At 36.6% G+C, this 26,470-nt stretch overlaps 1 protein-coding gene across 7 annotated transcripts in view; it reads left to right on the forward strand.

The window, feature by feature from the left end:
• The window catches only part of PCNX1 (pecanex 1), a 173,481-nt gene that overhangs the window by 96,425 nt on the left and 50,586 nt on the right, over positions 1 to 26,470 (forward strand). For all 7 annotated transcript variants that reach the window (XM_036269327.1, XM_036269713.1, XM_036269486.1 and 4 more), the window contains 8 exons: positions 1,807 to 1,960; positions 9,685 to 9,717; positions 12,276 to 12,447; positions 13,232 to 13,342; positions 15,662 to 15,753; positions 22,423 to 22,532; positions 22,742 to 22,847; positions 24,202 to 24,294. In XM_036269327.1, the coding sequence (XP_036125220.1) occupies positions 1,807 to 1,960; positions 9,685 to 9,717; positions 12,276 to 12,447; positions 13,232 to 13,342; positions 15,662 to 15,753; positions 22,423 to 22,532; positions 22,742 to 22,847; positions 24,202 to 24,294 (871 nt within the window). The remainder of the gene's footprint in view (positions 1 to 1,806; positions 1,961 to 9,684; positions 9,718 to 12,275; positions 12,448 to 13,231; positions 13,343 to 15,661; positions 15,754 to 22,422; positions 22,533 to 22,741; positions 22,848 to 24,201; positions 24,295 to 26,470) is intronic.

A 26,470-nucleotide genomic window follows, 5' to 3' on the forward strand; every position in this document is an offset into this window, starting at 1 on the left:
GTGTCTAGCAATACAGGCAGTATAGTATGTGGTGTAGCAGGATTGACGAGGATCAATGGATTCAGCAAATCTGGAATTCCACAACTGGCATATGAGATCAAAGAAGATACATGTTGATTATTTTGAAAATACTACAGAACGTGTTTTAATCTGGTAGAACTAACAATTGAAATAGTAGAAACAGTAGAGAGATGTTTGTGATTTTATTTTTAGGTCAATTGAAGACTATAAATATGGCACTGACAACAGATTAATAAAAACATTTTTATGGTTATTAAGTGTAATTCTTTACTTATTACGGAAAAATATATAAAAATATTTTAAGACAAAAAGATCATTCATAATCCTTTCACTCAGAGAGAGCCATTATTAGTAGTATCATTTTGATATATTGTCTTTTTTAACCCATATCTGTATGTGTTTTAAATAACAGGACATACCTTCCTATGCACATGGTTTTATGTCCTGCTTTCTTTGTATAGCAGATCTGCCGAGAATGTCAGTTCCCATTTCAATATATATTCTTTAAAAATGAAACTTTTAGTAAGTATTTAACATTCTGTTAATAAAATTTCCCTAAGAAGTAATGAGACCAGCTCTTATTTTTTGGTGTGGCATAAAAATCACCTTCATTATTGTGTGTAATATCTTGAGCATCAGATTGTTGCTTTTACAGAGACAGTACTAATGGTCTTGATCACTGACTTCACTCATCATATGTAAAAGCCTGTGTTTTAAGTCATTGTAATACATTACTTTTCAGATTATTTCAGATGATTTAGCGATGGGGAAAATGAAACCACTTGGTATCAAAATTGGGTTACACACTTTTTCATATAAAATAGCAACTTTTAAATTTAATTTTCTAGAAGCTGTTTTGAGATTTTTTTTATTTTTTATTTATTTATTTTTATCCTCACCCAAGGATATTTTTCCATTTTTTGTACAGATAGAGTGGGAGGGGGAGAGAGGAAGGGAGAGAGAGAGAGAAACATCGACGTGAAGGGACACATCGAGTGGCTGCCACCCGCACGACCAACCAGGGCCGGGGACAAACTGCAACCGAAGTATGTGCCCTTAGCGGGAACCGAACCTGGGTCTCTCCGGACCACAGGCCGATGCTTTAACCGCTGAGCCAAACTGGCCAGGGCAAGATTTTATTTTTTAAACTTGTTTCGTTGTATAGCTGCTTCTTTTTTTTTTTTTTTTATCCTCACCCGAGGACATTTTTCCACTTTTTGTACAGATAGAGTGGGAGGGAGAGAGAGGAAGAGAGAGAGAGAGAGAGAAACATCGACGTGAAGGGACACATCAAGTGGCTGTCACCCGCACGACCAACCAGGGCCAGGGACAAACTGCAACCGAGGTACATGCCCTTAGCGGGAACCGAACCCGGGTCCCTCTGGACCGCAGGCGGACGCTCTAACCGCTGAGCCAAACAGGCCAGGGCCGTTGTATAGCTTCTTTATTTGCCATCCATGTTGGTTAGTTATTTTGCAACAAATTTGACAGAAAAAGATGATAAGAAGATGGAAGTTTTTAAAATAGAAATTAAAACTATATTATGCATTAAAATAAATACTTCATAATTCACTATAGTATGCTTTATTTGCACATAAAATTTGTTTTAATTTTCCACATAAACTAGTTTCTTTTTCAGTGTGACCCAAAATCTTATTCAAACACAGTACCAAAAAAAATCTCAGCAAGCATGATATGAACTTCATACTGATACTTTACCTTATTTCACTTTGATTAATTTCTTATATTGATGATATACCTACTCATAAATTTTTCTATCTACAGAAATCGTGAGATCCTGGAAAATGTGTTAGCTGTCATCTTGGCTATTCTTGTGGCTTTTTTGGGATCTATTCTTCTCATACAAGGCTTCTTCAGAGATATCTGGGTCTTTCAGTTCTGCCTGGTGATAGCAAGCTGTCAGTACTCACTACTTAAGGTACCAGTATCTCTCTTCTTTTCAGACTATAGAATAATATTTATATTAAAAGGCAGAAGATTTTATATCATTCACTGAATTACTGTAAGCATATTAATTTTTTCATTTATTTTTGTTGGATGTTTACATTAGATTGGGTAGGGAACAAAAGGGACATACCAACTCTAAAAAATAATGATATGTAAATGAAGTTTCCTTAAAGCTATTTTTGGTATGAAAAGAAAATAATAGGCATTTGTCATAAATAAGAATTTGCATTTTTGAAATGGATTTCTTTTAAATTTATCAACATTAACTCTCCCACTTCTATATTTTAAGTCTTTTATTCTATAGGTAAACTTAATTAAAATTCATCATGATAGATAACAGTAATGTCAAAACTAGTGTGTATGTATATATTCCTTTAGGACATTGAAAACAGAAGATTGGTGTTCTTTAGCTATTTTAATAGTAGCTCTAAATTATCAAAATTGATCAATTTTAACCTTTCCAAAAATGGGAGAATCAAATACAATTTTTTACTTTCTATGCAAAATCTGTAGACTGTTAACATGGACTGTTTTCTTTCTTTTTTTAACTAGTAAATACTCTTGCTTGTATATATTGTTTGCCTAATATGTTAACATGAAGAACACTCTTTCCATCCTGAAAATTATTTTTTTAGCTGTGTTTATACCATCATCTGTCCAGATGTCTATAGATAGGCATCTGGAATGAGCCACCTATGTCAGTTGCTTCATTTCTTCAGGGCCCATCCTTACTTTTTTCCTTATTGCAGTTCTGAAATTACAGTCTTTGTGGTTGCAAATAATCTTAAATTGCCAAATCTATGTCCTTTTCTTAGGCTTCATTCTCTGTGAGTATTCACTTAACACCTATAAATACTATCTTCTATTTTTATATTCTCCTCCTTACTGTCTTTGACTTTATACTACCCTGATGATTATCCTACTTTTCAGATAACTTTATTTTCCTTTGTTGATGGCTTTTTGTTATTTTCTAAAAATCATTTTTTATTTCTCAAATACAGTTGATATACAGTATTATGTTAGTTTCAGGTATACACCCAGCGATTAGACATTATAAAACTTTCTAAGTGATAATCCTGAGAAATCTCATACCCATCCGACACTATACATAATTATTAGAATATTGACTATATTCTTCCGTATGCTGTGCTTTACACTCCCATGACTATTCTGTAACTACTAATTTGTACTTGTAAATCCCTTCACCTTTTCCACTCAAGTCCCTAACCCCACTCTCCTCTGGCAGCCATCAAAATGTTCTCTGCATGTATGAGTCAGTTTCTGTTCTGCTTGTTTGTTTATTTTTATTTTTAGATGTAATTATTGATAGATATGTATTTATTGCCATTTTATTATTTATATTTTAATCTTTTTGTTCTTCTTATTCTTGTTAAAGAAGACCCTTTTCTTGTAATACTGTTTTTGTTTTTTTTTAACTTTATTGTTGAATGTTTTATAGATGTCCATCTTTTTCCCCACCTTGACACCCTCCTCCCCAATCCCGGCCCCCTCCTGCTTTCCCCACAATATTGTCTGTGTCTATTGGTTATGTATATATATTCATATAAGTTCTTTGGTTTTCTCTTCCCACCCCACTTCCCCCCTTCCCTTTGAGGTTCATCAGTCCTAATCCCTTCATCTTTTTCACCCAACTCTCCTCCCATCTGGCAATCAACAAAAAGTTCTCTGTATCTATGAGTCTGTTTCTGTTCTGCTTGCTCATCTTGTTTGTAGATTCAATTGTTGATAGACATGTATTTATTGCCATTTTATTGTTCATATTTTTTTATCTTCTTCAGGAAGACCCGTCAACATTTCATATAATACTGATTTGGTGGTGATGAACTCCTTTAGCTTTTTTTTGTCTGGGAAACTCTTTATATGTCCATCAATTCTAAATGATGGCTTTGCAGGATAGAGTAATCTTGGTTGTAGGACCTTGTTTTTCATCACTTTAAATATTTCTTGCCACTCTTTCCTGGCCTGCAAAATTTCTTTTGCGAAATTGACTGATAGCCTTATGGGAGCTCCGTTGTAGGTAACTAACTGCTTTTCTCTTGCTGCTTTTAAGATTCTCTCTTTGTCTTTAACCTTTGGCATTTTGATGATTTGATATGTCTTGGTGTGGACCCCTTTGGGTTCATCTTGTTTGGAACTCTCTGTGCTTCCTGGACTTGTATGTCTGTTTCCTTCACCAAGTTAGGGAAGTTTTCTGTCATTATTTTTCAAATAGGTTTTTAATTTCTTGCCCTCTGTCTTCTCCTTCTGGCACTTCCATGATGCAAATGTTGGTATGCTTGAAGTTGCCCCACAGGCTCCTTATACTATCCTCATTTTTTTGGATTCTTTTTTCCATTCTGATTGGGTGTTTTATGCTTCATTATATTCCAAACTGATGGTTTGCTTCTTGGCTTTACCTACTCTACTATTGACTCTGTGTAAATTATTCTTTATTTCAGTTAGTGCCTCCTTCATTTCTGACTGGTCCTTTTTTATGCTCTTGAGACCCTCACTAAGTTCATTGAGCATCCTTATAAGCAATGTTTTGAACTCTGCCTCTGTTAGATTGCTTATCTCCATTTCATTTAGTTCTTTTTTGGAGTTTCATTCTGTTTTTTCATTTGGGACATGTTTTTTTGTCTCCTCATTTTGGCTGCCTTCCTGTGTTTGTTTTTATGTATTAGGTAGAGTTGCTGTGTCTCCTAGGCTTCTTAGGGTGGCCGGTTGTAGTAGGTGTCCTGTAGGTCCAGTGGCACAGCCTCCCTGATCACTCAGCTGGGCCCTCGAGGTGCACCCCTCGTGTGGGCTTTACACCCTTCTGTTGTAATTGAGTCTTGATTGCTGTTGGCATATCAGTGGGAGGGTTTTACTCAGGCTGATCCGCTGCAAGGACTGGCTATGCCCATTGATCACCAACCTCTGACTACCTTGGATGATCAGCTGTGCAGGGGCCTACCACACAGAGCAAGACTTACTTCAGCAGTGCTCTGGTACCCACTGAGTCCACTCCTTGAGTGTGTCACTTGTGGAGGTGGTTGGGTGGTGGTGCTTCGACATGGTCTGAAGCTGTCCACTGGGTGTGCTGGCTCTGGGGTAAGGTCAGCCACTGCCTGTGTTCTACCCAGGGCCAACAGGCATAAGCTGCAAAGAAATCTGCCAATGGCTGCTTCTTGTGCTGGGCTTGGAGGTGCCCCGGTGAAGCCAAGCTATGAACCAAGTCTGGCTGCTTCTAGTGCCGGGCCTGGGGCCACTTAACGAGAGGTATGGGGCTAGCTGTGGACAGATGCTGCTTTTTTGAGAGAATTTAGGAAAATCTGAAGCAGGAGCCAAAGCAGGCCAATCTCTTGGTTACCAAGCCACTGGAAACAGCTTGGGTGGGCCAGAAAGTTGGGTGGGGCAGGGCCTCAGGGCAAACCAGGGTGGGGCAAACAATGTGAGCCAGGTTGCTGGAGTCCCAGATATGGCGGCCAACTGCCTGCCCTGTGCCGGAAGGGCTCACCAAAGGAACAACGGCCTCCGCCAGCACATCTGTCCAGGAGAGAGCTGCCTCTCCAGTCCTCACCTCGATGCCAAACAGCTCAGTTCTTCCTGTATGTCTCTGGTGTCTTTCAGGCTGCCTCCCCTCTGCGCTGGAGCTCAGAGGGAGCTGGAGCTCAGAGGGAGCTGGTCCGAGTAAGTGTGTGCAGAGCTGCCTGGGGCTCTAGCAGCCTCAGCCTCCCTCAGCCTCACTTCCCACTGATGTTTACAGCCAGAAGTTATGGGGACTTCTCTTCCTAGCACTGGAACCGAGCTGAAGGGCCTGGTGTGGAAAGGGGATCCTCAGTCCTCAGGGAGGACTTTCCCAGCCGAGGTGTCCTAATTTTTATCCACCACACGTGAGTGTGGGACCAGCCCGTCCACGCCTCCGCTCCTCTTACCAATCTCGAAGTGGTTTCCTCTTTAATTTTGTAGTTGTAGGACTTCCATTCAGCTTGATTTCAGGCGGTTCTGGATGGTTGTGCTGTAGTTTAGTTGTAATTTTGATGTGGTGTGGGAGGAGGTGATACTGTGTTTACCTACACTGCCATCTTGACCGGAAGTCCTTATAATACTAATTTGGTGGTGATGAACTCTTTTAGCTTTTTCTTGTCTGAGAAGCTCTTTATTTGACCTTTGATTCTAAATGATAGCTTTGCTGTGTAGAATAATTCTGGTTATAGGTCCTTGCTTTTCAACCAGTGAATATTTCTTGCCACTCCCTTCCGGCCTGAAAAGTTCTATTGAAAATCAGCTGACAGGTTATGGGAGCTCCCTTATAGGTAACTAACTGCTTTTCTCTTGTTGCTTTTAAGATTTTCTTTGTCTTTAACCTTTACATTTTAATTATGATGTATCTTGGTGTAGGCTTTTTTGGGTTCATCTTATTTGAGACTCTTTTTACTTCCTACACTTGTACATGTCTGTTTCTTTCACCAGGTAAGGGACATTTTCTGTCATTATTTTTTCAAATAGGTTTTCAGTTTCTTGCTTTCTCTGTTCTCTTTCCAGCACCCCCATGTTACAAATGTTGGTATGATTGAAGTTGTCCCAGGGACTCCTTACACTGTCTTCATATTTTTAGATTCTTTTTTTCATTTGCTGTTCTGATTGGGTATGTTTTGCTTCCTCATATTTCAAATCACTGATTTGATTCTCAGTGTCCTCTACTGTTCATTTCCTGTAAATGATTTTTCATTTCAGTTAGTGTAGCCTTCATTTCTGACTGGTTCCTTTTTATGGTTCCAATGCCCTTTTTTATGCTGTTGAAGTTTTCACTAAGTTCCTTGAGCATTCTTACAACCATTGTTATGAACTCTGTATCTGGTAATTTGCTTGACTCCATTTCAGTTATTTCTTTTTCTGGAGATTTCTCCTGTTCTTTTCATTTGAGACATGTTTCTTTGTCTCTGCATTTTGGCTACTTCCCTATGTTTGTTTCTATGTATTAGGTAGAGCTGCTACATCTCCCAGGCTTCATAGAGTGGTCTTGTGTAGTAAGTGTTTTGTAGGGTCCAGTGGCACAGCCTCCCCAGTCACCCGAGTTGACCTCTCCAGGTACACCCCTTTGTGGGCTGTTTGCATAGTCCTGTCGTAGTTGAGCCTTGATTACTGTTGGTGTCACTGGGAGGGATTGCCCCCAGGTCAGTCTGCTGTGAGAACCAGCTGTGACTACAGCAGAGGAGCTGTTGTGCAGGAGACAACCCTGTGGGCAGCAGGACTTACTTCAGTGGGGTTTTGGTGCTCACTGAGTTCATCCCTTGAGTGTGTTGCTCATGGAGGTGGTAAAGTTGTAATCCCGCATGGTCTGAAGCTGTCACTGGGTGCACTGACTCTGGGGCCTCCTGGAAGGTGCCAGGTCAACTTCCACCTGAGCGATCTGCAGATGGCTGCTACTTGTGTTGGGCTTGGAGGTGCCCAGAGAGACCAAACTGTGAACCAGGGTAGGCTGTCATTAGTGTTAGACCTGGGGCCACTTAGCAAGAAGGGGCATACAAAGGCCAGATGTTGCTTGTTGGAGAGATTTTAGGAAAGTCTGAAGCATGAAACAAGAGAGGCTAGTTGTATGGAAAAGCCACTGGCAACCTTGGATGAGCCTGAAAATTGTGTAGGGTGGGGCTCGGGATGAACAGTGATAGCCAGGTTGGTGTAGACTCTGATATGGTACTGCCTATTGGTTCTGTGGGAGGAGGGCTCAGCAAAGGAATAATGACCTCTACTTACAATTCTGTCTGGCAGAAAGCTGCTCCCCCCAACTCTTGTCCTGATGTCCAACAGTTTAGTTCCCTATGTTCCTTGTTCCTTTCAGGCACTGGAGCCTCAGCATTGGGAGCTCAGAGGGAGTAAGGCTGAATAAGTCTGCATAGGCCCTTTAAGAAGTGCCTGGTACTCCAGAAGCCTCTGTTTTTCTCAGCCATAATCCCTGTTGGTTTTTACAGCCCAAAGTTATGGGGACTTGTCTCCTGGCACTGGAACCAATGTCTGGGGAGTCTGATGTCAGGTGGGAACCCTTGCTTCTCAGAGGGGACCTATGCAGCGAAGATATCCCTCCCGATTAATCACCGCCACACATGGATGTGAGACCAAACCAGTCTATGTAGCCACTCCTCCTACCAGTCTCTATGTGGCTCCTTTAATTCCCTAGTTGTGGAACTTCCACTCAGCTAGATTTCAGGTGGTTCTGAATGATGGTTGTTCTGAAGTTTAGTTGTATTTTTTATATGGTTGTAGGAGGATTTGAGTACATTTGCCTATACCGCAATCTTGACTGGAAGCCCCTCTTTATTCTTTGGACCACTTCTTAATTTATGAGAATTCTCTAGGGTTTCATTTGGCTCTCTGCTTAGTTTGCAATTCCTTGTCAGTGAAGTCATACTAGTTTATTACTTTATTTGTTGTTCCTGTATATGAATTACATCGAGATTTATGTCTCCAGGTCTTTACCTTTCTCACAAGCTTTAGTCCTATTTATCTAATAGGCATTTGGCATGTTTTAAAAATAGCATCATCATTTTCTGATAAATATTTTCCTTTCCCAGTTGCTTTGCGTTTGACAGTAGTATATCAGCTCAAAATCTTAGAGCCTCTACTCCTTCCTTTGATTAAATGTGTGACCTTATGTTAACATTTCTGGCCTTTATTCTTGCTTTTCATTTCAATCACCTTAATTGTCTTAAATTGTTTAAATTTATTCCCTGGTTCCATTGTTTCCTGTCCCATTAATTTTGTCTACTGTTTTTAGGTTAATATGGTTAATAACTTAATAAAGGGAAACTATGACTGAGATTTTTGAAATTAGTTAACTGGAAGAATAGTAATAATGTCATAAACAGTTATAAGAAAGGCCTGAACAGAAGCTTTTAGGATAGATGTTGGAATTTAAAGATTACCTCATCGCATATCCTGCCAAGAGCCACATGCCAGACTCAGTAGTGGGCCAATCTGGAATTGTAGGATGGTGATAGACCATCCTACTGAAATTGTTGGGTTTGCTATTGGAAATGAACTGGGACTTGGCAGAAAAGTCATGATTTGGGAAGTAATTATACCTATTGGACATTTTTATAGAAAGTTGATAAAGTCTCTTACAAAGATATTGCCCAACTTATTTGATGATTTTGATATGAAATTGCAAATAATATATTTAATACAAATACCATTGAATTGTGTAATAAACGTGGAATTTGTGGGCAGCACTAGAATTCTTACAAGATACCGTTTTGTACATTTCCTGAATGGAGTGATGCTGCATAAGGAAGCATTCTACCTGAAGAGTATGATCAGCACTGTGCTGTACATCTGAAACTGTTGCAAAATAATACTGTCACCTGCAATTGAAAATCTTAAGATAAAAAAGAAAGCATTCTACCATAGCATACTTACTTGTAGTAATGAGCCAAGCAGTAGAATGGCTCTGTCTACCGTTTTCCATTTCCAAAACATTTTACTAGATGCAAATGATTAATTAACCATAATACGTTTAAGAGTCAGGAAGACTAGAGATGTTTTTTAAAACCACAGTGACACCACTGTCTGGAGATGATGTTTTATCTTCTGTTGATGTTTCCCCAGAATTAATGTAGTAAAATACTTACTTGAAATTATTTCAAGCATTTGAAAGTTGCTTGTAGAATGACCAGGACTTCAATAGTATAATCTGTCTTTCTGTTTCATTTTTAGAGTGTTCAACCAGATTCTTCTTCCCCCAGACATGTAAGTCACTCTAATACACCCATAACTCAGTAGTTCTTTAACATTCATCAAAACCTTTTTCAGGTCATATGTCAGATTGAATTAAGATTTATGTTATTATATTCTCATCTAAGTTTTGAGACACTCCTAGAAACATAGGTGATTTATTACATGAAATAAAATGGCATTATAATTGTAGACTCTAAATCTTAGTGGAAAATGAGCATAATAATTCATTTTTTCACAATCTATTTCAGGAGAACATTGTCAACTAGGTACACTTGGTTCATATAAACTCATGGTTATTTGATAATTTCTATTTAGTAAATTTTGAACAATAAATCATGACTAAGTATTGAAAAATAGAATTTTGAAGTAGGAAAAACTTTACATTATTTTGTTTATGTAATCATTAGGAGCAAGAATAAAGAAGGAATACAATAATCTTGTGTTTAGACCCATGGACACAATGGAGGTTAAAAATCTTGCTATTCACTTTGTGACTTTAGACAAAAGTATTAGCTGCCTAATGCTATTATAAAGCATGATTCAGGTTTAGACCTCACCCTAGAATATTTTTTCAATAGAAAGACCAAAGGGCTTCAAAATCATACTCCAAGAACCGTTTATAGCAATATCTTCTTTCTTGAATATAATTGTTTCACCCAAACACTGGGACACTTACTGAGAACAGGTGAGCAAAACAAAACGCAGAGGCATGTGATATTCTTTTAACTGCTTGTTTATTATTTTGTAAGAATGTTTTTGAAGTGTAATGATATATGGAAGTGTTGGCTTTAAATTTTTATTTTGACATAATTTTGGATGTGGGGAGAATTTACAAGAACCATATAAAAAATTCCTGATGCCATTCACCCAGATCCCTGTGTAAACATTTCACCATATTTGGTTATTCTCTTTCTTGTTCTCCTCTCTCTCTCTCCTTTTTCTCTTTCTTATTCTCCTATCTCTCTCTCCTTCTTCTCTCTCTCACTACACACACACACACACAGTTTCTAAACGATTTGAAAGTGGAGTGTAGACACAATGCCCCTATACCTCTAAATACCTCAGTCTGTGATTCCTAGAAACAAAGGCATTTCTTTTTTCTTTTTTTTTTAATATGTTTTTATTGATTTCAGAGAGAGGAAGGGAGAGGGAGAGAGAGATAAGAAAGAGAAACATCGATCTGCTGCCTCCTGCATGCTGCCCCCTGCATGCTGCCCACTGGTGATAGAGCCTGCAACCCGGGCATGTGCCCTGGCTGGGAATCTAACTGGGACCTCTCAGTTCACGAGATGACACAGTCCACTGAGCTGCACCAGCCAGGTTCATGGATTCTTATTTTATTCAATTGACTATATATGCTGTTACTACTATTATTTATTTTGATTCCCAAATTGTTTCTGATTTGGTCATTTTGGTATTTGGGAGTCCATCAAGCTGCCTTCTGTGTCCTTTTGATATATCCTTATCATTCTTTAAGTATTTCCTACTTTTTTTTGGCACAACAATGTATTCCAAGTTCATCTTATATTTTCCCAACCCTAGTCTGAAACCTTTTCTTTTTTTTTTTTTTTTTTTTTTGTTCAGGTAGAGTGGGAGGGAGAGAGGGGAAGAGAGAGAGAGAGAGAAACATCGACATGAAAGGGACACATCGAGTGGCTGCCACCCGCATGACCAGCCAGGGCCGGGGACAAACTGCAACCAAGGTACATGCCCTTAGCGGGAACCGAACCCGGGTCTCTCGGGACCGCAGGCTGATGCTCTAACCGCTGAGCCAAACTGGCCAGGGCTGAAACTTTTTCTTTATGGAGCACTGGTTCTTTTTAGTGAGTAGTGGTATATATAAACTAAAATCTGGATGGTAGTAGTCTGTATTACGAGAATGACATTGCTTCTAGGTCCTCTCATTGGATAAAGCTAGGAAATATATGTATGTATATATACATATGTACACACATACATACATACAGTTGACCCTTGAACAACAAGGGTTTGAACTGCATGTGTCCACTTATGTGCAGATTTTTTTCAATAAATATTGTAAATATGTTTTCTCTTCCTAATGATTTTTTAAATAACATTTTCTTATCTCTAGCTTACTTTATTGAAAGACTACAGCATATAATATATGTAACATACAAAATATATGTTAATCAGCTGTTTATGTTATTGGTAAGGCTTCAGGTCAATAGTAGGCTATTACTAGTTAAGTTTTTGGGGAGTCAGAAGTTACATACAGATTTTCAACTTGGGGGATTGTCAGTGCTCCTAACCCTGAATTGTTCAAGGGTCAACTTTATATACATAGACATACACATCTGTTCTTATATCTATCTACTTATAAACATATTACAAATAATGAGCTCATACTGATACCTCTAATTCAATCCAGTATCACAGGGTTTATTCAGTTCTTCCTCCTTCCCATATCTGTAATTCATTTTTGCAGCAGTCAGAGACCAGGCTTCCATATGGAAACATTTTGAATTCTTAGAATAGAAGCCATCAAAAATCTCAATAGCTAGTTGTGACTCTTAAAATTAACTATACTGCTTTTTTATTATCATTTTCAGGGTCATAATCGTATCATTGCCTACAGTAGACCAGTTTATTTCTGCTTATGTTGTGGTCTTATTTGGCTCTTGGATTATGGAAGCAGAAACCTTACTACAACTAAGTTCAAATTGTACGGAATAACTTTCACCAATCCACTGGTGCTTATATCAGCCAGGGATTTAGTTATTGGTGAGTTATGTTGAAAATATCTCAGATCTTGACATTAATTTATTTGTATACAGTTTACTGATAAATAGATCAATTATATAGAAAAGAATAGCTTTAAAAGGCTTATTTTGTTGTTTATTGTAATCCTCTCAGTGAGGAATAGAACTATAGGACTATTAAGAAGGAAGGAAAGCTAATGATGAGCAAATATGGTAATTATTCTGTTCTTAAAGGAGATGATGAAAGGTTTCCTTTAGATTCTGTAGCTCAGGTTCCTATTGTGTGAAAATGGTTGAAACAGTTTTTTGTTGTTGTTTGTGTATTTTTTGGTTAATCCTCACCCAAGGATATTTTCCCATTGATCTTTAGATAGAGTGGAAGGGACAAAGGGGAAGAGAGAGAAACATCGATGTGAGAGAGACACATTCATTGGTTGCCTCCTGCACAACCCCAACTGGGGCTGAGGATTGAACCTGCAACCCAGGTACATGCCCTTGACCAGGAATCAAACCCACGACCCATCAGAGGAATCAAACCCACGACCCATCAGTCCTCGGGCTTAGGCTCTAATCACTAAACCAAACTTGCCAGGGCAATTGAAACAATTTTAAAAGCTGTTATAATTGAAAAGATTATTTAATACCCAAGCAGTTAGGTCGAGAGAACTAATGTAAAATGATATCTTTGTAAAAAATTGCTTTATAGTTTGTGCTAATTTTGTATTTCTGTTTATCATTTTATGATCTTAAATGAACAAAATGATGAATGAGGTATGCTATTTTTAATTTTTTTTTTTCTTCTATAGTGTTTACACTCTGTTTCCCAATAGTATTTTTCATTGGTCTCCTGCCTCAGGTGAATACATTTGTGATGTACCTTTGTGAACAATTGGATATTCATATCTTTGGTGGTAATGGTGAGTACTTCCTCAACAAAATAATAAACTGAAAAATAATAAACTGGAATTAAAAAGAAAAGTAATACATTGAAATTAGAAAGAAAGTACACTTATTTAATAATTGATGACTGAGTAGGAATTAATTTGTAGATAGGAAAAAGCAATCAAGTCTGCTACTTTAGTAAAAAATATAAGAATAGTGGAGTTGATTTGTAAGAACTGATAACTTAGTTATAATGAGTTTACATGGAACCTCTATAGACTTGTGAAATATTTATGAAAGCTCGTCTATCCCAAGTTGAACTCTTATACTTGGCATTATATTTGGATTTTGAATTGGTGTATGCATTTGGTATGTCTGTGTTTGGTATTAGTGCTTTGTTTTATCTTTAAAATGGGAACAGAAATCACCAAAACCAGAATGCTTTTAGTCAAAGCATTTTACTAAATAAGCTTATTAGAATTAACTCTGTTTTTAGAGTAGAATGTATGGATATTAACTGACATACTTAGAAATGTATTTCCCTATTATATGTATACTTCATTTTCAAAATAAGTAAGACCAGTTTTACACTGGAATAGAGATGGTTTGCATAACCTGAAAATAACACTATGGGCAACCACTGTGGTTAAAATATTATATTCTCTTATTTGGTTTAACCATTTAAATTTTTCTGAAAGACGTGTATATGACTAGAGAAATAATACAAAAGGAAAATAAATTATTGTAACTTTATAGTTTATTTGTCTTCATACCTCACATTTGCAGTCCTCATTTATCTTCCAAATGTATGCATTGAAATTATCTCTGCTCATATTATGACTTACCTTTAAAATAGAAATTAAGCTTTTTTTTTTTTATCCTCATCCAAGGACATTTTTCCATTTTTTGTTCAGATAGAGCAGGAGGGAGGGAGGGAGGGAGGGAGGGAGAGAGAGAGAGAGAGAGAAACATCGACGTGAAAGGAACACATCAAGTGGCTGCCACCCGCATGACCCAACCAGGGCCGAGGACAAACTGTAACCACAGTACATGCCCTTAGCAGGAACCGAACCTGGGTCTCTCTAGACCACAGGCCAACGCTCTAACTGCTGCGCCAAACCTGCCAGGGCAAGCTTTTTCTATGTTGCTATGTATCTAGAGCATTTTTGATGTTTTGAAAAAATTTTGAAAGAGATGTGAATTAAGACTGGGCTGGTCTTCAGCATAGCTTAATGGGTAGAAGAATTTTAGTATTTAGGGACCGTTATAGGTGCTATATTAATCTAAACCCGTGTTGGTAATTTATTACAGTGGGCTTTGTCATATTGTGATTTACAGACTTGTACAAGGTGCTATTTTTTAATATCTCTTAAGGAAAAAATTTTCCTATAGATCTCTTTTATGGTAATGATATAAAATTAACCATGAAAGAAAATCTGTTATTCACCTTTTAAAAATAAAGCCTGGCTATCTTAGCCATTCCCTATTTCTTAGTACTGGTAATCCCATTGGCTCTATTTTTTGTTGTTGCTATTGTTAGTAATTAGATCTATTCTTTTTTGTAAGAATTAACAAACACATGGGAATACAGTTTACTTCTGTGGGTAACATAGGTTTTATTTACATAGACTAGTATCTTTCAGTGACTACTTAATGTAACTTCAGTTTCTTTTTTTAGGCCTCAGCAAGCTTCATTTCCCCATTCCCACTTTTGTGAATATAATAAGATACATTTTTAAACAATATGTTTTTATTGATTTTTTTAGAGAGAGAGAGAGAAACATCAATGTGAGAGAGATACATTGATTGGCTGCCTCCTGCATGCCCCCTACTGAGGATTGAGCCTGCAACCCAGGCATGTGCCCTGACTGGGAATCTAACTGGGACCACTCAGTCCATGAGACAACACTCAGTCCACTGAGCCACACCAACTGGGCATAAGATACATTTTTGAAACATAATATAGGCACCTTTTTTTTTTTTTTTTTTGGTTATGCGCCCCTAGCCAGAAGCGGGAACCGAACCCAGGACTCTCTGGTCCTCAGGCCGACGCTCCAGCCGCTGAGCCAAACTGGCCAGGGCCAATTTTTGGTTTTGTTTTTTGCTGTGTATAAATGTTCACTACTACCAAGGTGAATATATTTTATCTTGTATAAAAAATTTTGGATAGTAAGTCTTTGTTATTTCAAAATTTTTTGAATGCACAGGACGAAGTAACTGCATTTTTAAAAATCAAATGAAAAGATTTAATTATAGTTAATATACTATTTTAAATACTTTTTAGTGCCCTTTTAAGATTTGCTTTATTTCCATAATGTTTAAAAAACATTAATTTGTTTCCCTTCCCTGTCTAGCCACTACCAGCCTGCTCGCAGCACTCTACAGCTTTATCTGTAGCATTGTGGCAGTAGCCCTACTGTATGGCTTGTGTTACGGCGCTCTAAAGGTAAGCAGTATGTTGTAGTGTATTTTGCCTTTAAGGTTATTTTTCTATATGAAGAATGTTTTAATAATGGATTTTATTTTTTATTCTATTTTTCTATATAAGAATGGGTTAATAATGATTTTTTTTTCTCCCTGGTGCCACTTTAGCATGAATTTCCATGATCTTCATGTTGAACATTATTCTCATTCTCATTTACTTTGAATTTGAAAGCAATTTCATAGTTAACCATTATGAAAAGAAAATCCTTTTCTATGCAGTAATCAGAGGTTATTATTAGAACAGATTATTAAAATTTAGGCTAGTCTGGGATAGAGGTGGACATAGTAACAGAATATGAAATTAATTATAGATTTCTAGTTAAGAATGTATGTAACTACTGTTCATATTAAGACTTCATAAAACTTATTAGAACACATTCAGAGACTGCAATATAAGATACATTCTAGTAAAAATTAATGCACTGTAATTTTAATATTATTGGTTTAGAAGGATCTGGATGAGCCTTGTTAGCTCCATTTTTAAAAGATCACCAAATAGTAAATATAAAAAATTTAAATTTCTTTTTTATGATTAGTGCAAGACAATCAGAGAATAATGGGGTTGAAAGGACTTTCCTTGATTCATTTTCCTTGATTCATTTCTTCAGTAGCATTTATGGAATGCGTACTGTGTGTGCCCAGTGCTATGCCAGACACCATTTCCTGCTTATGAGTAGCTCATGTTGTAATTAACAAGTGAAGAGACACTTATTAGAGAGTAATGAAGGTTATGAAAACAGTCTTATGGATATGGTAATTATTACCATATTCAGCCTAAGGGGATTAAAGATAAGTTTCCAAGGTTGGCTTTTTCACCAAAATTTGAGGAAAAAATAGAATTAGTTAATTGAAGCAAGGGAAGAAGAGCCGTGGAGTTGTAAAGACAGTAATTTGGACTTGCTGGAGGTTTGAATACATGAGGAAAGATGGCCTTCAGTCAGGTTGGAAAGGTAAGCAACAGCTGGCTTATGGAATATCTTTTACCTGATCATGTTGGGGTGGAGATGGAAGACTATCAAAATATTTGAGGTATGGCAAGGAAATGATGGACATTGCATTTTAGAAAGATTACTTGGTCCACAGTGTGAAGGAGATGGAAATAGAAGCAGGAAGAATCAGAAGTAGGAGAACCCTTGTGTTGCAATCTTGAAATTATGAGAGTCTTAATTAAAACTGGATTCAATGAATATATTTGGGGACTCTGGATAAAGAAAGAAAAGCCAGAATAGGCTACAAATGCTTTCTGGGTAGGGTCTGGCTAATATACAAAATGGGAACCTTGGCATTTAGTGAGGGAAGGTAGTTGTTAAAATTTGGACACATTTATTTGTTGACATTTAGAGGGTATCCAGAGATACATAGTAGAAAGTTATATGTAGAGAGGTTTGAGGTAGTGATTAATAGGTTTGGAATTCATCAACAAAATTAAATCAAGAATAAGAAAAAGACTGCTAATGTAGAATGTGGATTGACAAGAGAAAATGGGTGAGGATAGTATCCAATATTTAAGCATTGAAGGTTTATTGAATTTGCCAGTAAATAAGATACTGGTGACTTTAACAAAAGCAGCAGCTTTGGTGTTTTGGCTGAAGACTCTAGATTAATGTAAATTTAAGTTTGAATGAGTATTAAGGAAATGTATTCTACTCTTTCTTAGACTATTGTTGGGACACTTGTGCATATGTTATGGGTTGTTTTATAGTTTTTGATTTTTAAAAAGATCTGAAACTTGATTGCATTTAAAAAGGAAGGGGGAAAAGTCAAGTAGAGAGAGAGATATTTGATGGAGCTGAACCCAGGAAGGAATTGGAGACCATCGATCCAAATCCATGCTTTTCCCACGTGCACCTGTAAAGCGTCCTAGTCCAGAGGTTTTAGGTCTGTATTTTGAGTGATGTTTCGTTAAAGTAAGTCATTATTTGTAAGTTGTAGTTATAGAAGTTAACAGTGTAGTAAGTTTTTTATGCCTGGTTTACAAAGGCCTGTTTAATTATGTAATAGAAAAACAGCAGTTGTAAAATTGCCAACTAATTGTCCTAAGGCAGGTAGGAGGATACATTTTATTTTCCTTTCTTAGGCATGGCATTTGCATTAGACTATTTCAGATTTAGATGTCACCCACTATAATAAACAAATCTGCAGATTTAGTTATGTACATGAACAAAAATTCTGTGCAAGAATTTCATTAGAGCTGTGTTTGTAATAGCAAAAAGCTATATTTGCTATTTGTCATTTAGCAAATGACAAATGACTAGTATTTGTCATTTGTGAGTGGGTAATTATGAAATAGCCATATAATGGAATACTATACAATCACAAAAAAGAATAAAACAGATTTTTGTATACTAATGTGTAATGATTTCCAAGAGATACTATTTGTTTGTTTTCAAGCTTTATTGAAGTATAACTGATAAATAAAATTATAAGTATTTAAAGTATACAATGTGATGATTTTATGTATGTATATATTGCTAAAGGATTTCCCCCATCCAGTTAACATATCCATTACCTCACATGTTTAACTTTTTTTTTTTGGTGAAAACATTTAAGTTCTACTCTCTGAGCAAATTTCTGTTATATAATACAATGTTATCAACTATAGTTACCATGTTATATATTAGATCCTCAGACCTTATTCATCTTATAACTGAAAGTTTAGACCCTTTTACCAACCTCTCCTTATTTTCCTTACCTCCCAGTCCTTGGAAACCATTTTTCTATTTTCTGTTTCTATGAGTTCAACTTTTTAAAATTAAGATTCCACATTTAAGTGATACTATGCAGTAGTATTTGTCTCTCTCTCTGGCTCATTTCACTTAGCATAATCCCCTCCAGTTTCATCCATGTTGTTGCAAGACAGGATTTCCTTATTATTATTATTTTCACATCAAAAGCCCTTAACTTGATGATTATTTTTAAAATTTATCTTTATTGTTGAAGGTATTATAGATATCTCCCCCCCTCTTCCATTGATCCTCCTTCTCCCCACCTCCATCCCCCTCCCTTGCCTTCACTGCACTATTGTCTGTTTCCATTGGTTATGCATCCACACATATAAGTTCTTTGGTTTATCTCTTCCTGCTTGCCCCCGCCCCTGCCAGTATTTCCTTATTGTTTAAGGCTGAATAATATACCATTGTATATATACACCACATTTTCTTTCTTTTTTTCTGTTTTTAAAAGGTAGGCAGTATATACTGCCAAAAAAGGATGTTTCCTTTGTTCTTTTTAAACACACACAATGGCTTATTTATACATAGAATGATTATGAAAGAATACACAAGACATTCATGACAGTATTAACTTCTGGACAGTTAAAATCATTGGGAGATATTATTGCATACCTTTAGGAATGGTTTAATTTTATTTTGATCTATTCACTAATATAGACTTTATATCTATTATTTCCTGATTTCTGCTTTCCTTGTGTTTACTCTTTTGTTTTTTCTTGAATGTTCTAGCTCTCTTTAAAAGCTAAAAATTCTTCGCCCTGGCTGGTTTGGCTCAGCGGTTAGAGCGTCGGCCTGTGGTCTGGAGAGACCCGGGTTCGGTTCCCACTAAGGGCATGTACCCGGTTGCAGTTTGTCCCCGGCCCTGGTTGGTCGTGTGGGTGGCAGCCACTCGATGTGTCCCTTTCATGTCGATGTTTCTCTCTCTTTCTCTTCCTCTCTCTCCCTCCCACTCTATCTGAACAAAAAAAAAAAAAAAAAAAATGGAGATATGTCCTCGGGTGAGGATAAAAAAAAAAAAAAAAGCTAAAAATTCTTCTTTAAGACTACTTTGAATATGCTTTCCAGTTGTTTTAATAATTTTAAGAGATTGCTAGAATTTGGGCCATTACATAATAAAGCAAAAACTTTCAGACTACTATAGTGGATAGGATAAACCCATCTTTTAATCTTTCGAATGAGATCACCTGCTCTAAGCAGGTTTTTTTTCCCCTCCATAGTTTCTGACATTTCTCCTACTTCTGAATCAAAATGTTCATTAGAAACTCAGAGGTGGCTGGGTCTGCTTTCCTTTTTGTTTTTCTAGTTAATGACTCAATAAAGGTGGTAGTTACTATCTGTGAATTACTTAGAATGGGTGATAATTCTACATTTTTAATCTACGTAAACTAAGTCATTTTGAGATCAATTAAGAACACTTTATTTTTATCTGAGAGCAGTAAAATGTAGTGTGTCAAATAATGGCAGGCATCTTTTGCTTTTTCAAATACTTGTTTTAATTTAGGCAAAATTATGTACAGTGAAATACACATATCTTAAGTACACAATTTGGTAAGTTTTGACAAATGCAAACACCTATGTAATACACTCCCCTATCAAGACATAGAATACTTCCATCACCACCAGAAAGTTCTTTCATGTTCTTTACCAGTTCTGCCATAACCACTTTTTACTATAGATTTGGTTTGCAGTTCTTAAATGTCACATAAATGGAATTGTGCCTTATTTAGTCTTTCATGCCTGACTGATTTTGTTCAGTATAATATTTTTTAAATTCATCTACATTGTGTTTATTTGTAGTCTGTTCTTTTTATTGCAGGCAAGTATCCCAATGTAGTTTAAAATCCCCCTTACTCTCATTGCATGAATATGTCCAAGCCTACTTACTGTCTTAGGATAAATACATGAGTTATTTATAACTTAGGGATACTATGACTAGCTGCTATGAACATTCTTGTACAAGTCTCTTTTGGATGTGTTTTCATTTTTCTTGGGTAAATACCTCGAAATGGAATTGCCATTTTTCCAGGGTGGTTGTACTGGACATCTTTTTTTGAGTTTTAATTTTTACCAAAGTTGTACATGCATATATTTTAAAGAATCAAATATTTCAAAAGACGTGTTACCAGGAATAGCAGTCCCCTACCCCTTCCTCATAGCCTCCACTTTCAATTTTTTGGGCTGCTGCTTTTGGTATTTACCTTCATATCGCTAAGAAATGAACTTAAATTTCTACTTGTATTTTCTTAAGCTTTTGGCATTATCCATTGACTGTGCTTTGTGGAAGTTATAGGCTTAACTTGTTTTCATCCTCCACCCCACCCCAGGTCTCCACCTCAGACAGTCTTCCTTGTCTCCCTCAGATCACCACTGGGCAAGCACTAGTCCTACATACATTTTGTTTTCTTTTTTACTTTGCTTTCTTATGTATTTGTCTTTCTTTCTCAAACTCTTCACATATTGTTTAACTTTTTTCTCAGTAAATTCAAACACTAAGAAGTTCGGTTCCTGGCTCGACCACTTAACTGGCCAAATTACTTCAACTCTCTGTGCCTTGCTTTCCTCCTTTATAAATTGGGGAGTAACAGTACATAATATCCAAGGATCATTGTAATGATTATTTAGGAAATACAAAGATCTAAGAATGGGGCTTCACAAATAGTGTTCAATATGATAAGATTTTGATTTAGTTATTATAAAATAAAAAGTATCTATGTTGTGATGTGAAACAATTTCTAAGACTATTATTAAATGGGGGTAAAAAGCAAGTTGTATAATAAACTACCATTCGGCTTCTTGCTCCCACCATTCTCCCCTCCCAGATCCCCAGAGAAAGACAAAGGATCAGAAAGGTGTCTGCCTCACAGGCCATACTTAAGCACTGGTAACTATTTTTAAAATTAGTATTATCTACTCTGTGCCAGGTACCATGCTAGTAGAATCCAGAGACTGCAGTGAGCAGAGCAGACCTGTCGCTTTCACATGTTTGGTTGGCCTTTGAAAGCTAGCCTTTGTATTATTTATTTCTGATAATATGTAGTTTATTTGTTTAGGCAGCGCTGAATACCTGCTCAATACTCTGGAAGATATAAAGCATATTATATGAACAAAGGCATCAAGAAAGCAGCACATCAAATGTTAATGTTTTCTTTTGCCTAATGTGATATCATGTGTTGCCTTTTCCTGCTCTATTATTATTTGAATCAGAAGTTTACTACACCAAGTTATTTTGTTCTTCAAAGTGGATAACATAGTTTACTGTGAGCTTAATATTACCTTAAATCTGAAAGGGACTGACAGCAGCATGCATCAGAGCAAATGCACTATTCCTAGTCTGTAAATAGAGCTTCAGTGCCAAAAGAAATCTGAAGATAATCTAGCAGTTAGATTCTAGCTCACCTGAAAGTAATACATCTAAATTCATTTGGAATAAAATGAAATTAAGAATATAGTTTTAAAGTTTTTGTTGAGCCCTGGCTGGTTTGACTCAGTGATTGGAGCGTCGGCCTGAGGACCAAAGAGTCTCAGGTTCAGTTCTGGTCAAGGGCACGTGCCTTGGTTGCAGTTTGGTCCTGGCCCCTGGTTGGGGTCGTGTGGAAGGCAACCAGTCGATGTGTCTCTCTCATGGCAATGTTTCTCTCTCTCTCTCTCTGTCTCTCTCTCTCTCTCCCCTTCTCTCCCTCTCTCCCCTCTCTCTCTCTCCCCCCCTCCCTTCTTCCCTCCCTCCCTCCTTCCTTCCTTCCCACTCTATCTGAAGATAAATGGAAAAATATCCTCAGGTGAGGATTAAAAAAAAAAGTTTTCATTGAATTTAGTTACCTTTCTCCAAAATACTGACATACAGGATTATATGATAGATCATAAATTAAAAGCATATTATTCTATCACATTTCCCCCAACAGGATTCTTGGGATGGCCAGCATATTCCAGTACTTTTCTCCGTTTTTTGTGGTTTGTTAGTGGCAGTATCCTATCATCTGAGCCGACAAAGCAGTGATCCATCTGTACTTTTGTAAGTGATGTTATTGATTTCAAGAAATTTAAATAAACTTGCATTTCTGATCATGGATGGTATCTTAAACTTTTTTAGAATATATCATTTGCTAATGATTAAATATACTTGGATCACTTGGTTTTTATCATGAACTTTACTGGCCACTGAAAGTGCTGTTATATATGTATTTTTATATTAATTATTTTCTCTCTTTTTTTAATATAAAGCTCTTTGATGCAGTCTAAGATTTTTCCAAAAACAGAAGAGAAAAATCCAGAAGACCCTCTGTCTGAAGTAAAAGATCCACTGCCTGAAAAACTTAGAAATTCTGTTGTAAGTATAAGCTTTGTAAAATCATGTAAAAGACTTAATTTTAGACAGTTCATCATATTATATAATGAACACTTTTTGAAGGCCTTTAATAATTGGGGTAAAAAGTATATGTATATTAGTTATACATTGTTGATTGCCTTTATTCATAATTTTAACATGTAAGAAGTGCTCATTCCACAAATGTGGTATCTGCATAGAACAGTATGCTAAAAATGTATTTTTAGATCATGTGAAAATAAGTAATTTCATTGTTTATAGATTCTTAATTCTATTCAGTTTAAACTGGGATTTGAAAGATAAATGTTAACGTAAATCACAGTTTGTTGTTACTGATTTTCTTGATAAAAATTGTAAGTCATCTGCTACTCTGTTAGTGTGTTTTATTTCTCAAGAGTAGTCTGAAAAGTGTGTCTGTGTGTGTGTGTTTATTTTCCTGGTTGAAGGAGAAAACAATAACCTGGACAAATTTAATATACTTAAGTAAATATAGTAATTTAAAAAAATTTAAGTTAGTGAATTTTAATGTTGCCTACATTATTTTAGTGATTATTTGAAAAATGAAATCTATAGATTCATATCTGCCTTCTGGGACAGAACATAAAATTTTCTTTCTAAATTATTATTTTAGACTTTTTTCCATTTGTGAAAGACTGACTTAATATAGGTCTTGAATTAGACATCATATTTACCTTCAGTGAACTTGAGTTGTTCATGTATTCTTTAGAAAACTTGAGAAATATGAAACTTCCTCAAAATGTAATTTAAACAGTTTTTTTCTGACTTTAATTTCCATGTTAGCAAAAGATAGTTACTGTTAAGTGTAGTGTAGAATACTTCTGAATCCTGCTTCAAAGTGTAAATCTATGGGTCAGGCAACAACCAGAGCTAGCAAAAGGTTTCTCATTTTTGCTACAACCACTAAAAGAACCAAAATCCAGTAGGTAAAATAGGATATATGCCTGGTTTCAACATTTTAAAAGATTAATGAAAATATAACTTTGTTATTCAAAAGGATATGCTCTATAAGTGATACAATAATTAAGTACCTCATTTTCTTTTCCCATAAAACTGACAGGCCCTTGGGGGAAAATAATACACAGCTTCATTATAATGTTGTGATATGTTACATAGTGTGTGGAACTAGATGAGTAAGTTTAATTTCCTTGGTATTAGTGTCAAACCAAAATATGAGGAAATTAAGGAAGACATTAAGACTTGCAGCTAAGAAATAGATAGAAGTGCTAAAAAAAAAAAATAGGATCAATGAACAATAGTTTCTTAGACAATTTGCCAGTAGGGAATGAAGGAAATATTTTAATTTGTTTTTATTTGATAATTCTGTTTTGTTTCACAGAGTGAACGTTTGCAGTCTGACCTAGTGGTATGCATTGTAATTGGCGTGCTGTATTTTGCTATTCATGTAAGCACAGCGTTTACTGTATTGCAGGTAAGGAATCATTTAGTTCTTTTGTTGGGAGAAAGTAACTTTGGGCTCATATCTGATTTGAATGTAATGTTTGTCTTGTTCCAATAGAGCCAGAAGTGTAGAACCTCATCATCTAACTCAGGTCTGGGTGTGGGTGAGGCTCCTCAGGCTTGTTCCTGCAGCACAGTCCTGCTGTCTGTGGGCCGTACAGTTACCATTCTCAGTGCTTTTCATTCTTTGGTGCAGGCCCCGAGTTTCGCATGGTGTCAGTTTGATGGTGGTGTAGCTTCACACAATTTCCTTCATGTTTTTGTACTTGGGTTACTCTGTGGTCTAGTTGTCAGCAAATCTGAAGAATTTTGACCTTGCCCAGCTGGTGTGACTCAGTGGATTGAGCGTTGCCCCATGGACTGAGAATTCCTGGTTCGATTCCCAGTCAGGACACATGCCGGGTTGCGGGCTTCATCCCCAGTCAGGGCCGTACAGGAGGCAGCCAGTCGATGTTTCTCTCTCACATTGATGTTTCTCTCTCTCTTTCCCTTCTTCTCTCTCTAAAAAAATCAATATAATCATATATTTTTTTTAAAAAAGAAAAATTTTGGCCTCTATTACTTCAAATGTTTTTTTCTGTCTTTCTCTTTTCTTCTCTGTTCCCTAATTGGCCTCCTTCCCCACCTCATGACTTCATCTTAGGCCTTGTAAAGTTGTCCCATAGTTCACTGGTGCTCTGTTTAATTTAATTTCTTTTTTTTTGGTACATGTATTTAATTTTGAATACTTTCCATTGCTGTGTATTGTATAATCTGCCATTAATCCCATCCAATGTATTTTTCATTTCTGAATTTATAATTTTCATCCTAAATTGAAAAAAATTTTTTAAATTCTTCCCATGCCTTTACTTAACTCTTTGAACATAGGAAATTCAACTCCTACTCTCTTAATGTCCATTTATCCCAATTCTAACTTCTGTCACTGTGGGTTGGTTTTGATTGTTGTTTTCTTTCCCTGATTATTTGCATGTTTCGTAATGTTTGATTGGATGCCGAGCTTTATAAATTTTACCTTGTTGGGTACTGAATATTTTTATATTTCTAGAAATCTTGAATTTTGTTTCTCAGCACTGGTAAGTTACTTGTTAACAGTTTGATCCTTTCAGCCCCTACTTTTAAGACTATTTCAGTGAAACCAGGGCTGGTTTTAGTGAAGGATTAATATTCCCCCTACTGAGGTAACACCCTTTTGACTACTTTGGCCCAGTGCCCTGTGAATCCTGAGCTGCCCTGTGAACACTGAGCAGTGTTCCTGGCCCTGTGCGAGTGCTGGATGCTCTTCTCTAACCCTTTCCGGCGGCTCTTTCCCTGCTCTCGTGGACTTTCCTCACACACTGGTGCTGATTCTCCCGACTCCTCAAGGGGGATCCGCTGCAGATCTTCACATTTTTCTTTTTTATACGCCGTCTGTTCTGGTGAACATTAGCTGCCTTAGTCTCTCCAGGCTCTCAATTTCATCTTTAAACACAGGGTACCAGGCTTTGTGTAGGTTTCCTCCCTGCAGTAAACTGGGGCAACCCTGACACTGACTTGGTCTGTTTCTTTCTCTTGGGGTTCACTGTTTATTTCCTTGTATCTAGCATATTGCAGATCATTTGGTTTGTATATTTTATTCTGTTTTGGTTATTTCATGTGGGAGAGTGAATCTCTATTATTCTGTTTGGCCAGAAGCAAAGGTTGTATTATTTAATTTTATTTAACATTTTTGATTATTTTTCTTCTCTTCCAATTTGAACTATTAATTCTTAAACACTTGCAAACTGAGTCAGGTCTGGTGGGTCTTCAGGGCTCAGATGGAGGGCTCTGCATGTCCAAGAGGTTCCAAAGTTTCTAACTACGAGACTTCATTTGAATGTTTGAAGTGTTGCACTTGATTTCCTCTTTTGTGAATTTAGTCATACATAAGAACTCTCTTCTAATGATGTACCATGTGAAGGCACAAAAAAGAACTCTTTTTTTTTCATTCTAGCTGCTCTTCACTCAGACTTACAGTTTTATTTAGCTCATGTCCTTTACCTCTACTAATTAAAACAATTTAATACATTGCTCTGCAGGTCACATAGAACATTCTTAGAGCAGCAAGGAATACACTTCAGGCCTCTCTCTCATTATACGATGGTGTGACACCAAAGAAAGAAATAAACACA

The sequence above is a fragment of the Molossus molossus genome, unplaced genomic scaffold (genome assembly GCF_014108415.1).
Source record: "Molossus molossus isolate mMolMol1 unplaced genomic scaffold, mMolMol1.p scaffold_m16_p_1, whole genome shotgun sequence".
Taxonomy (NCBI): Eukaryota; Metazoa; Chordata; class Mammalia; order Chiroptera; family Molossidae; genus Molossus; species Molossus molossus.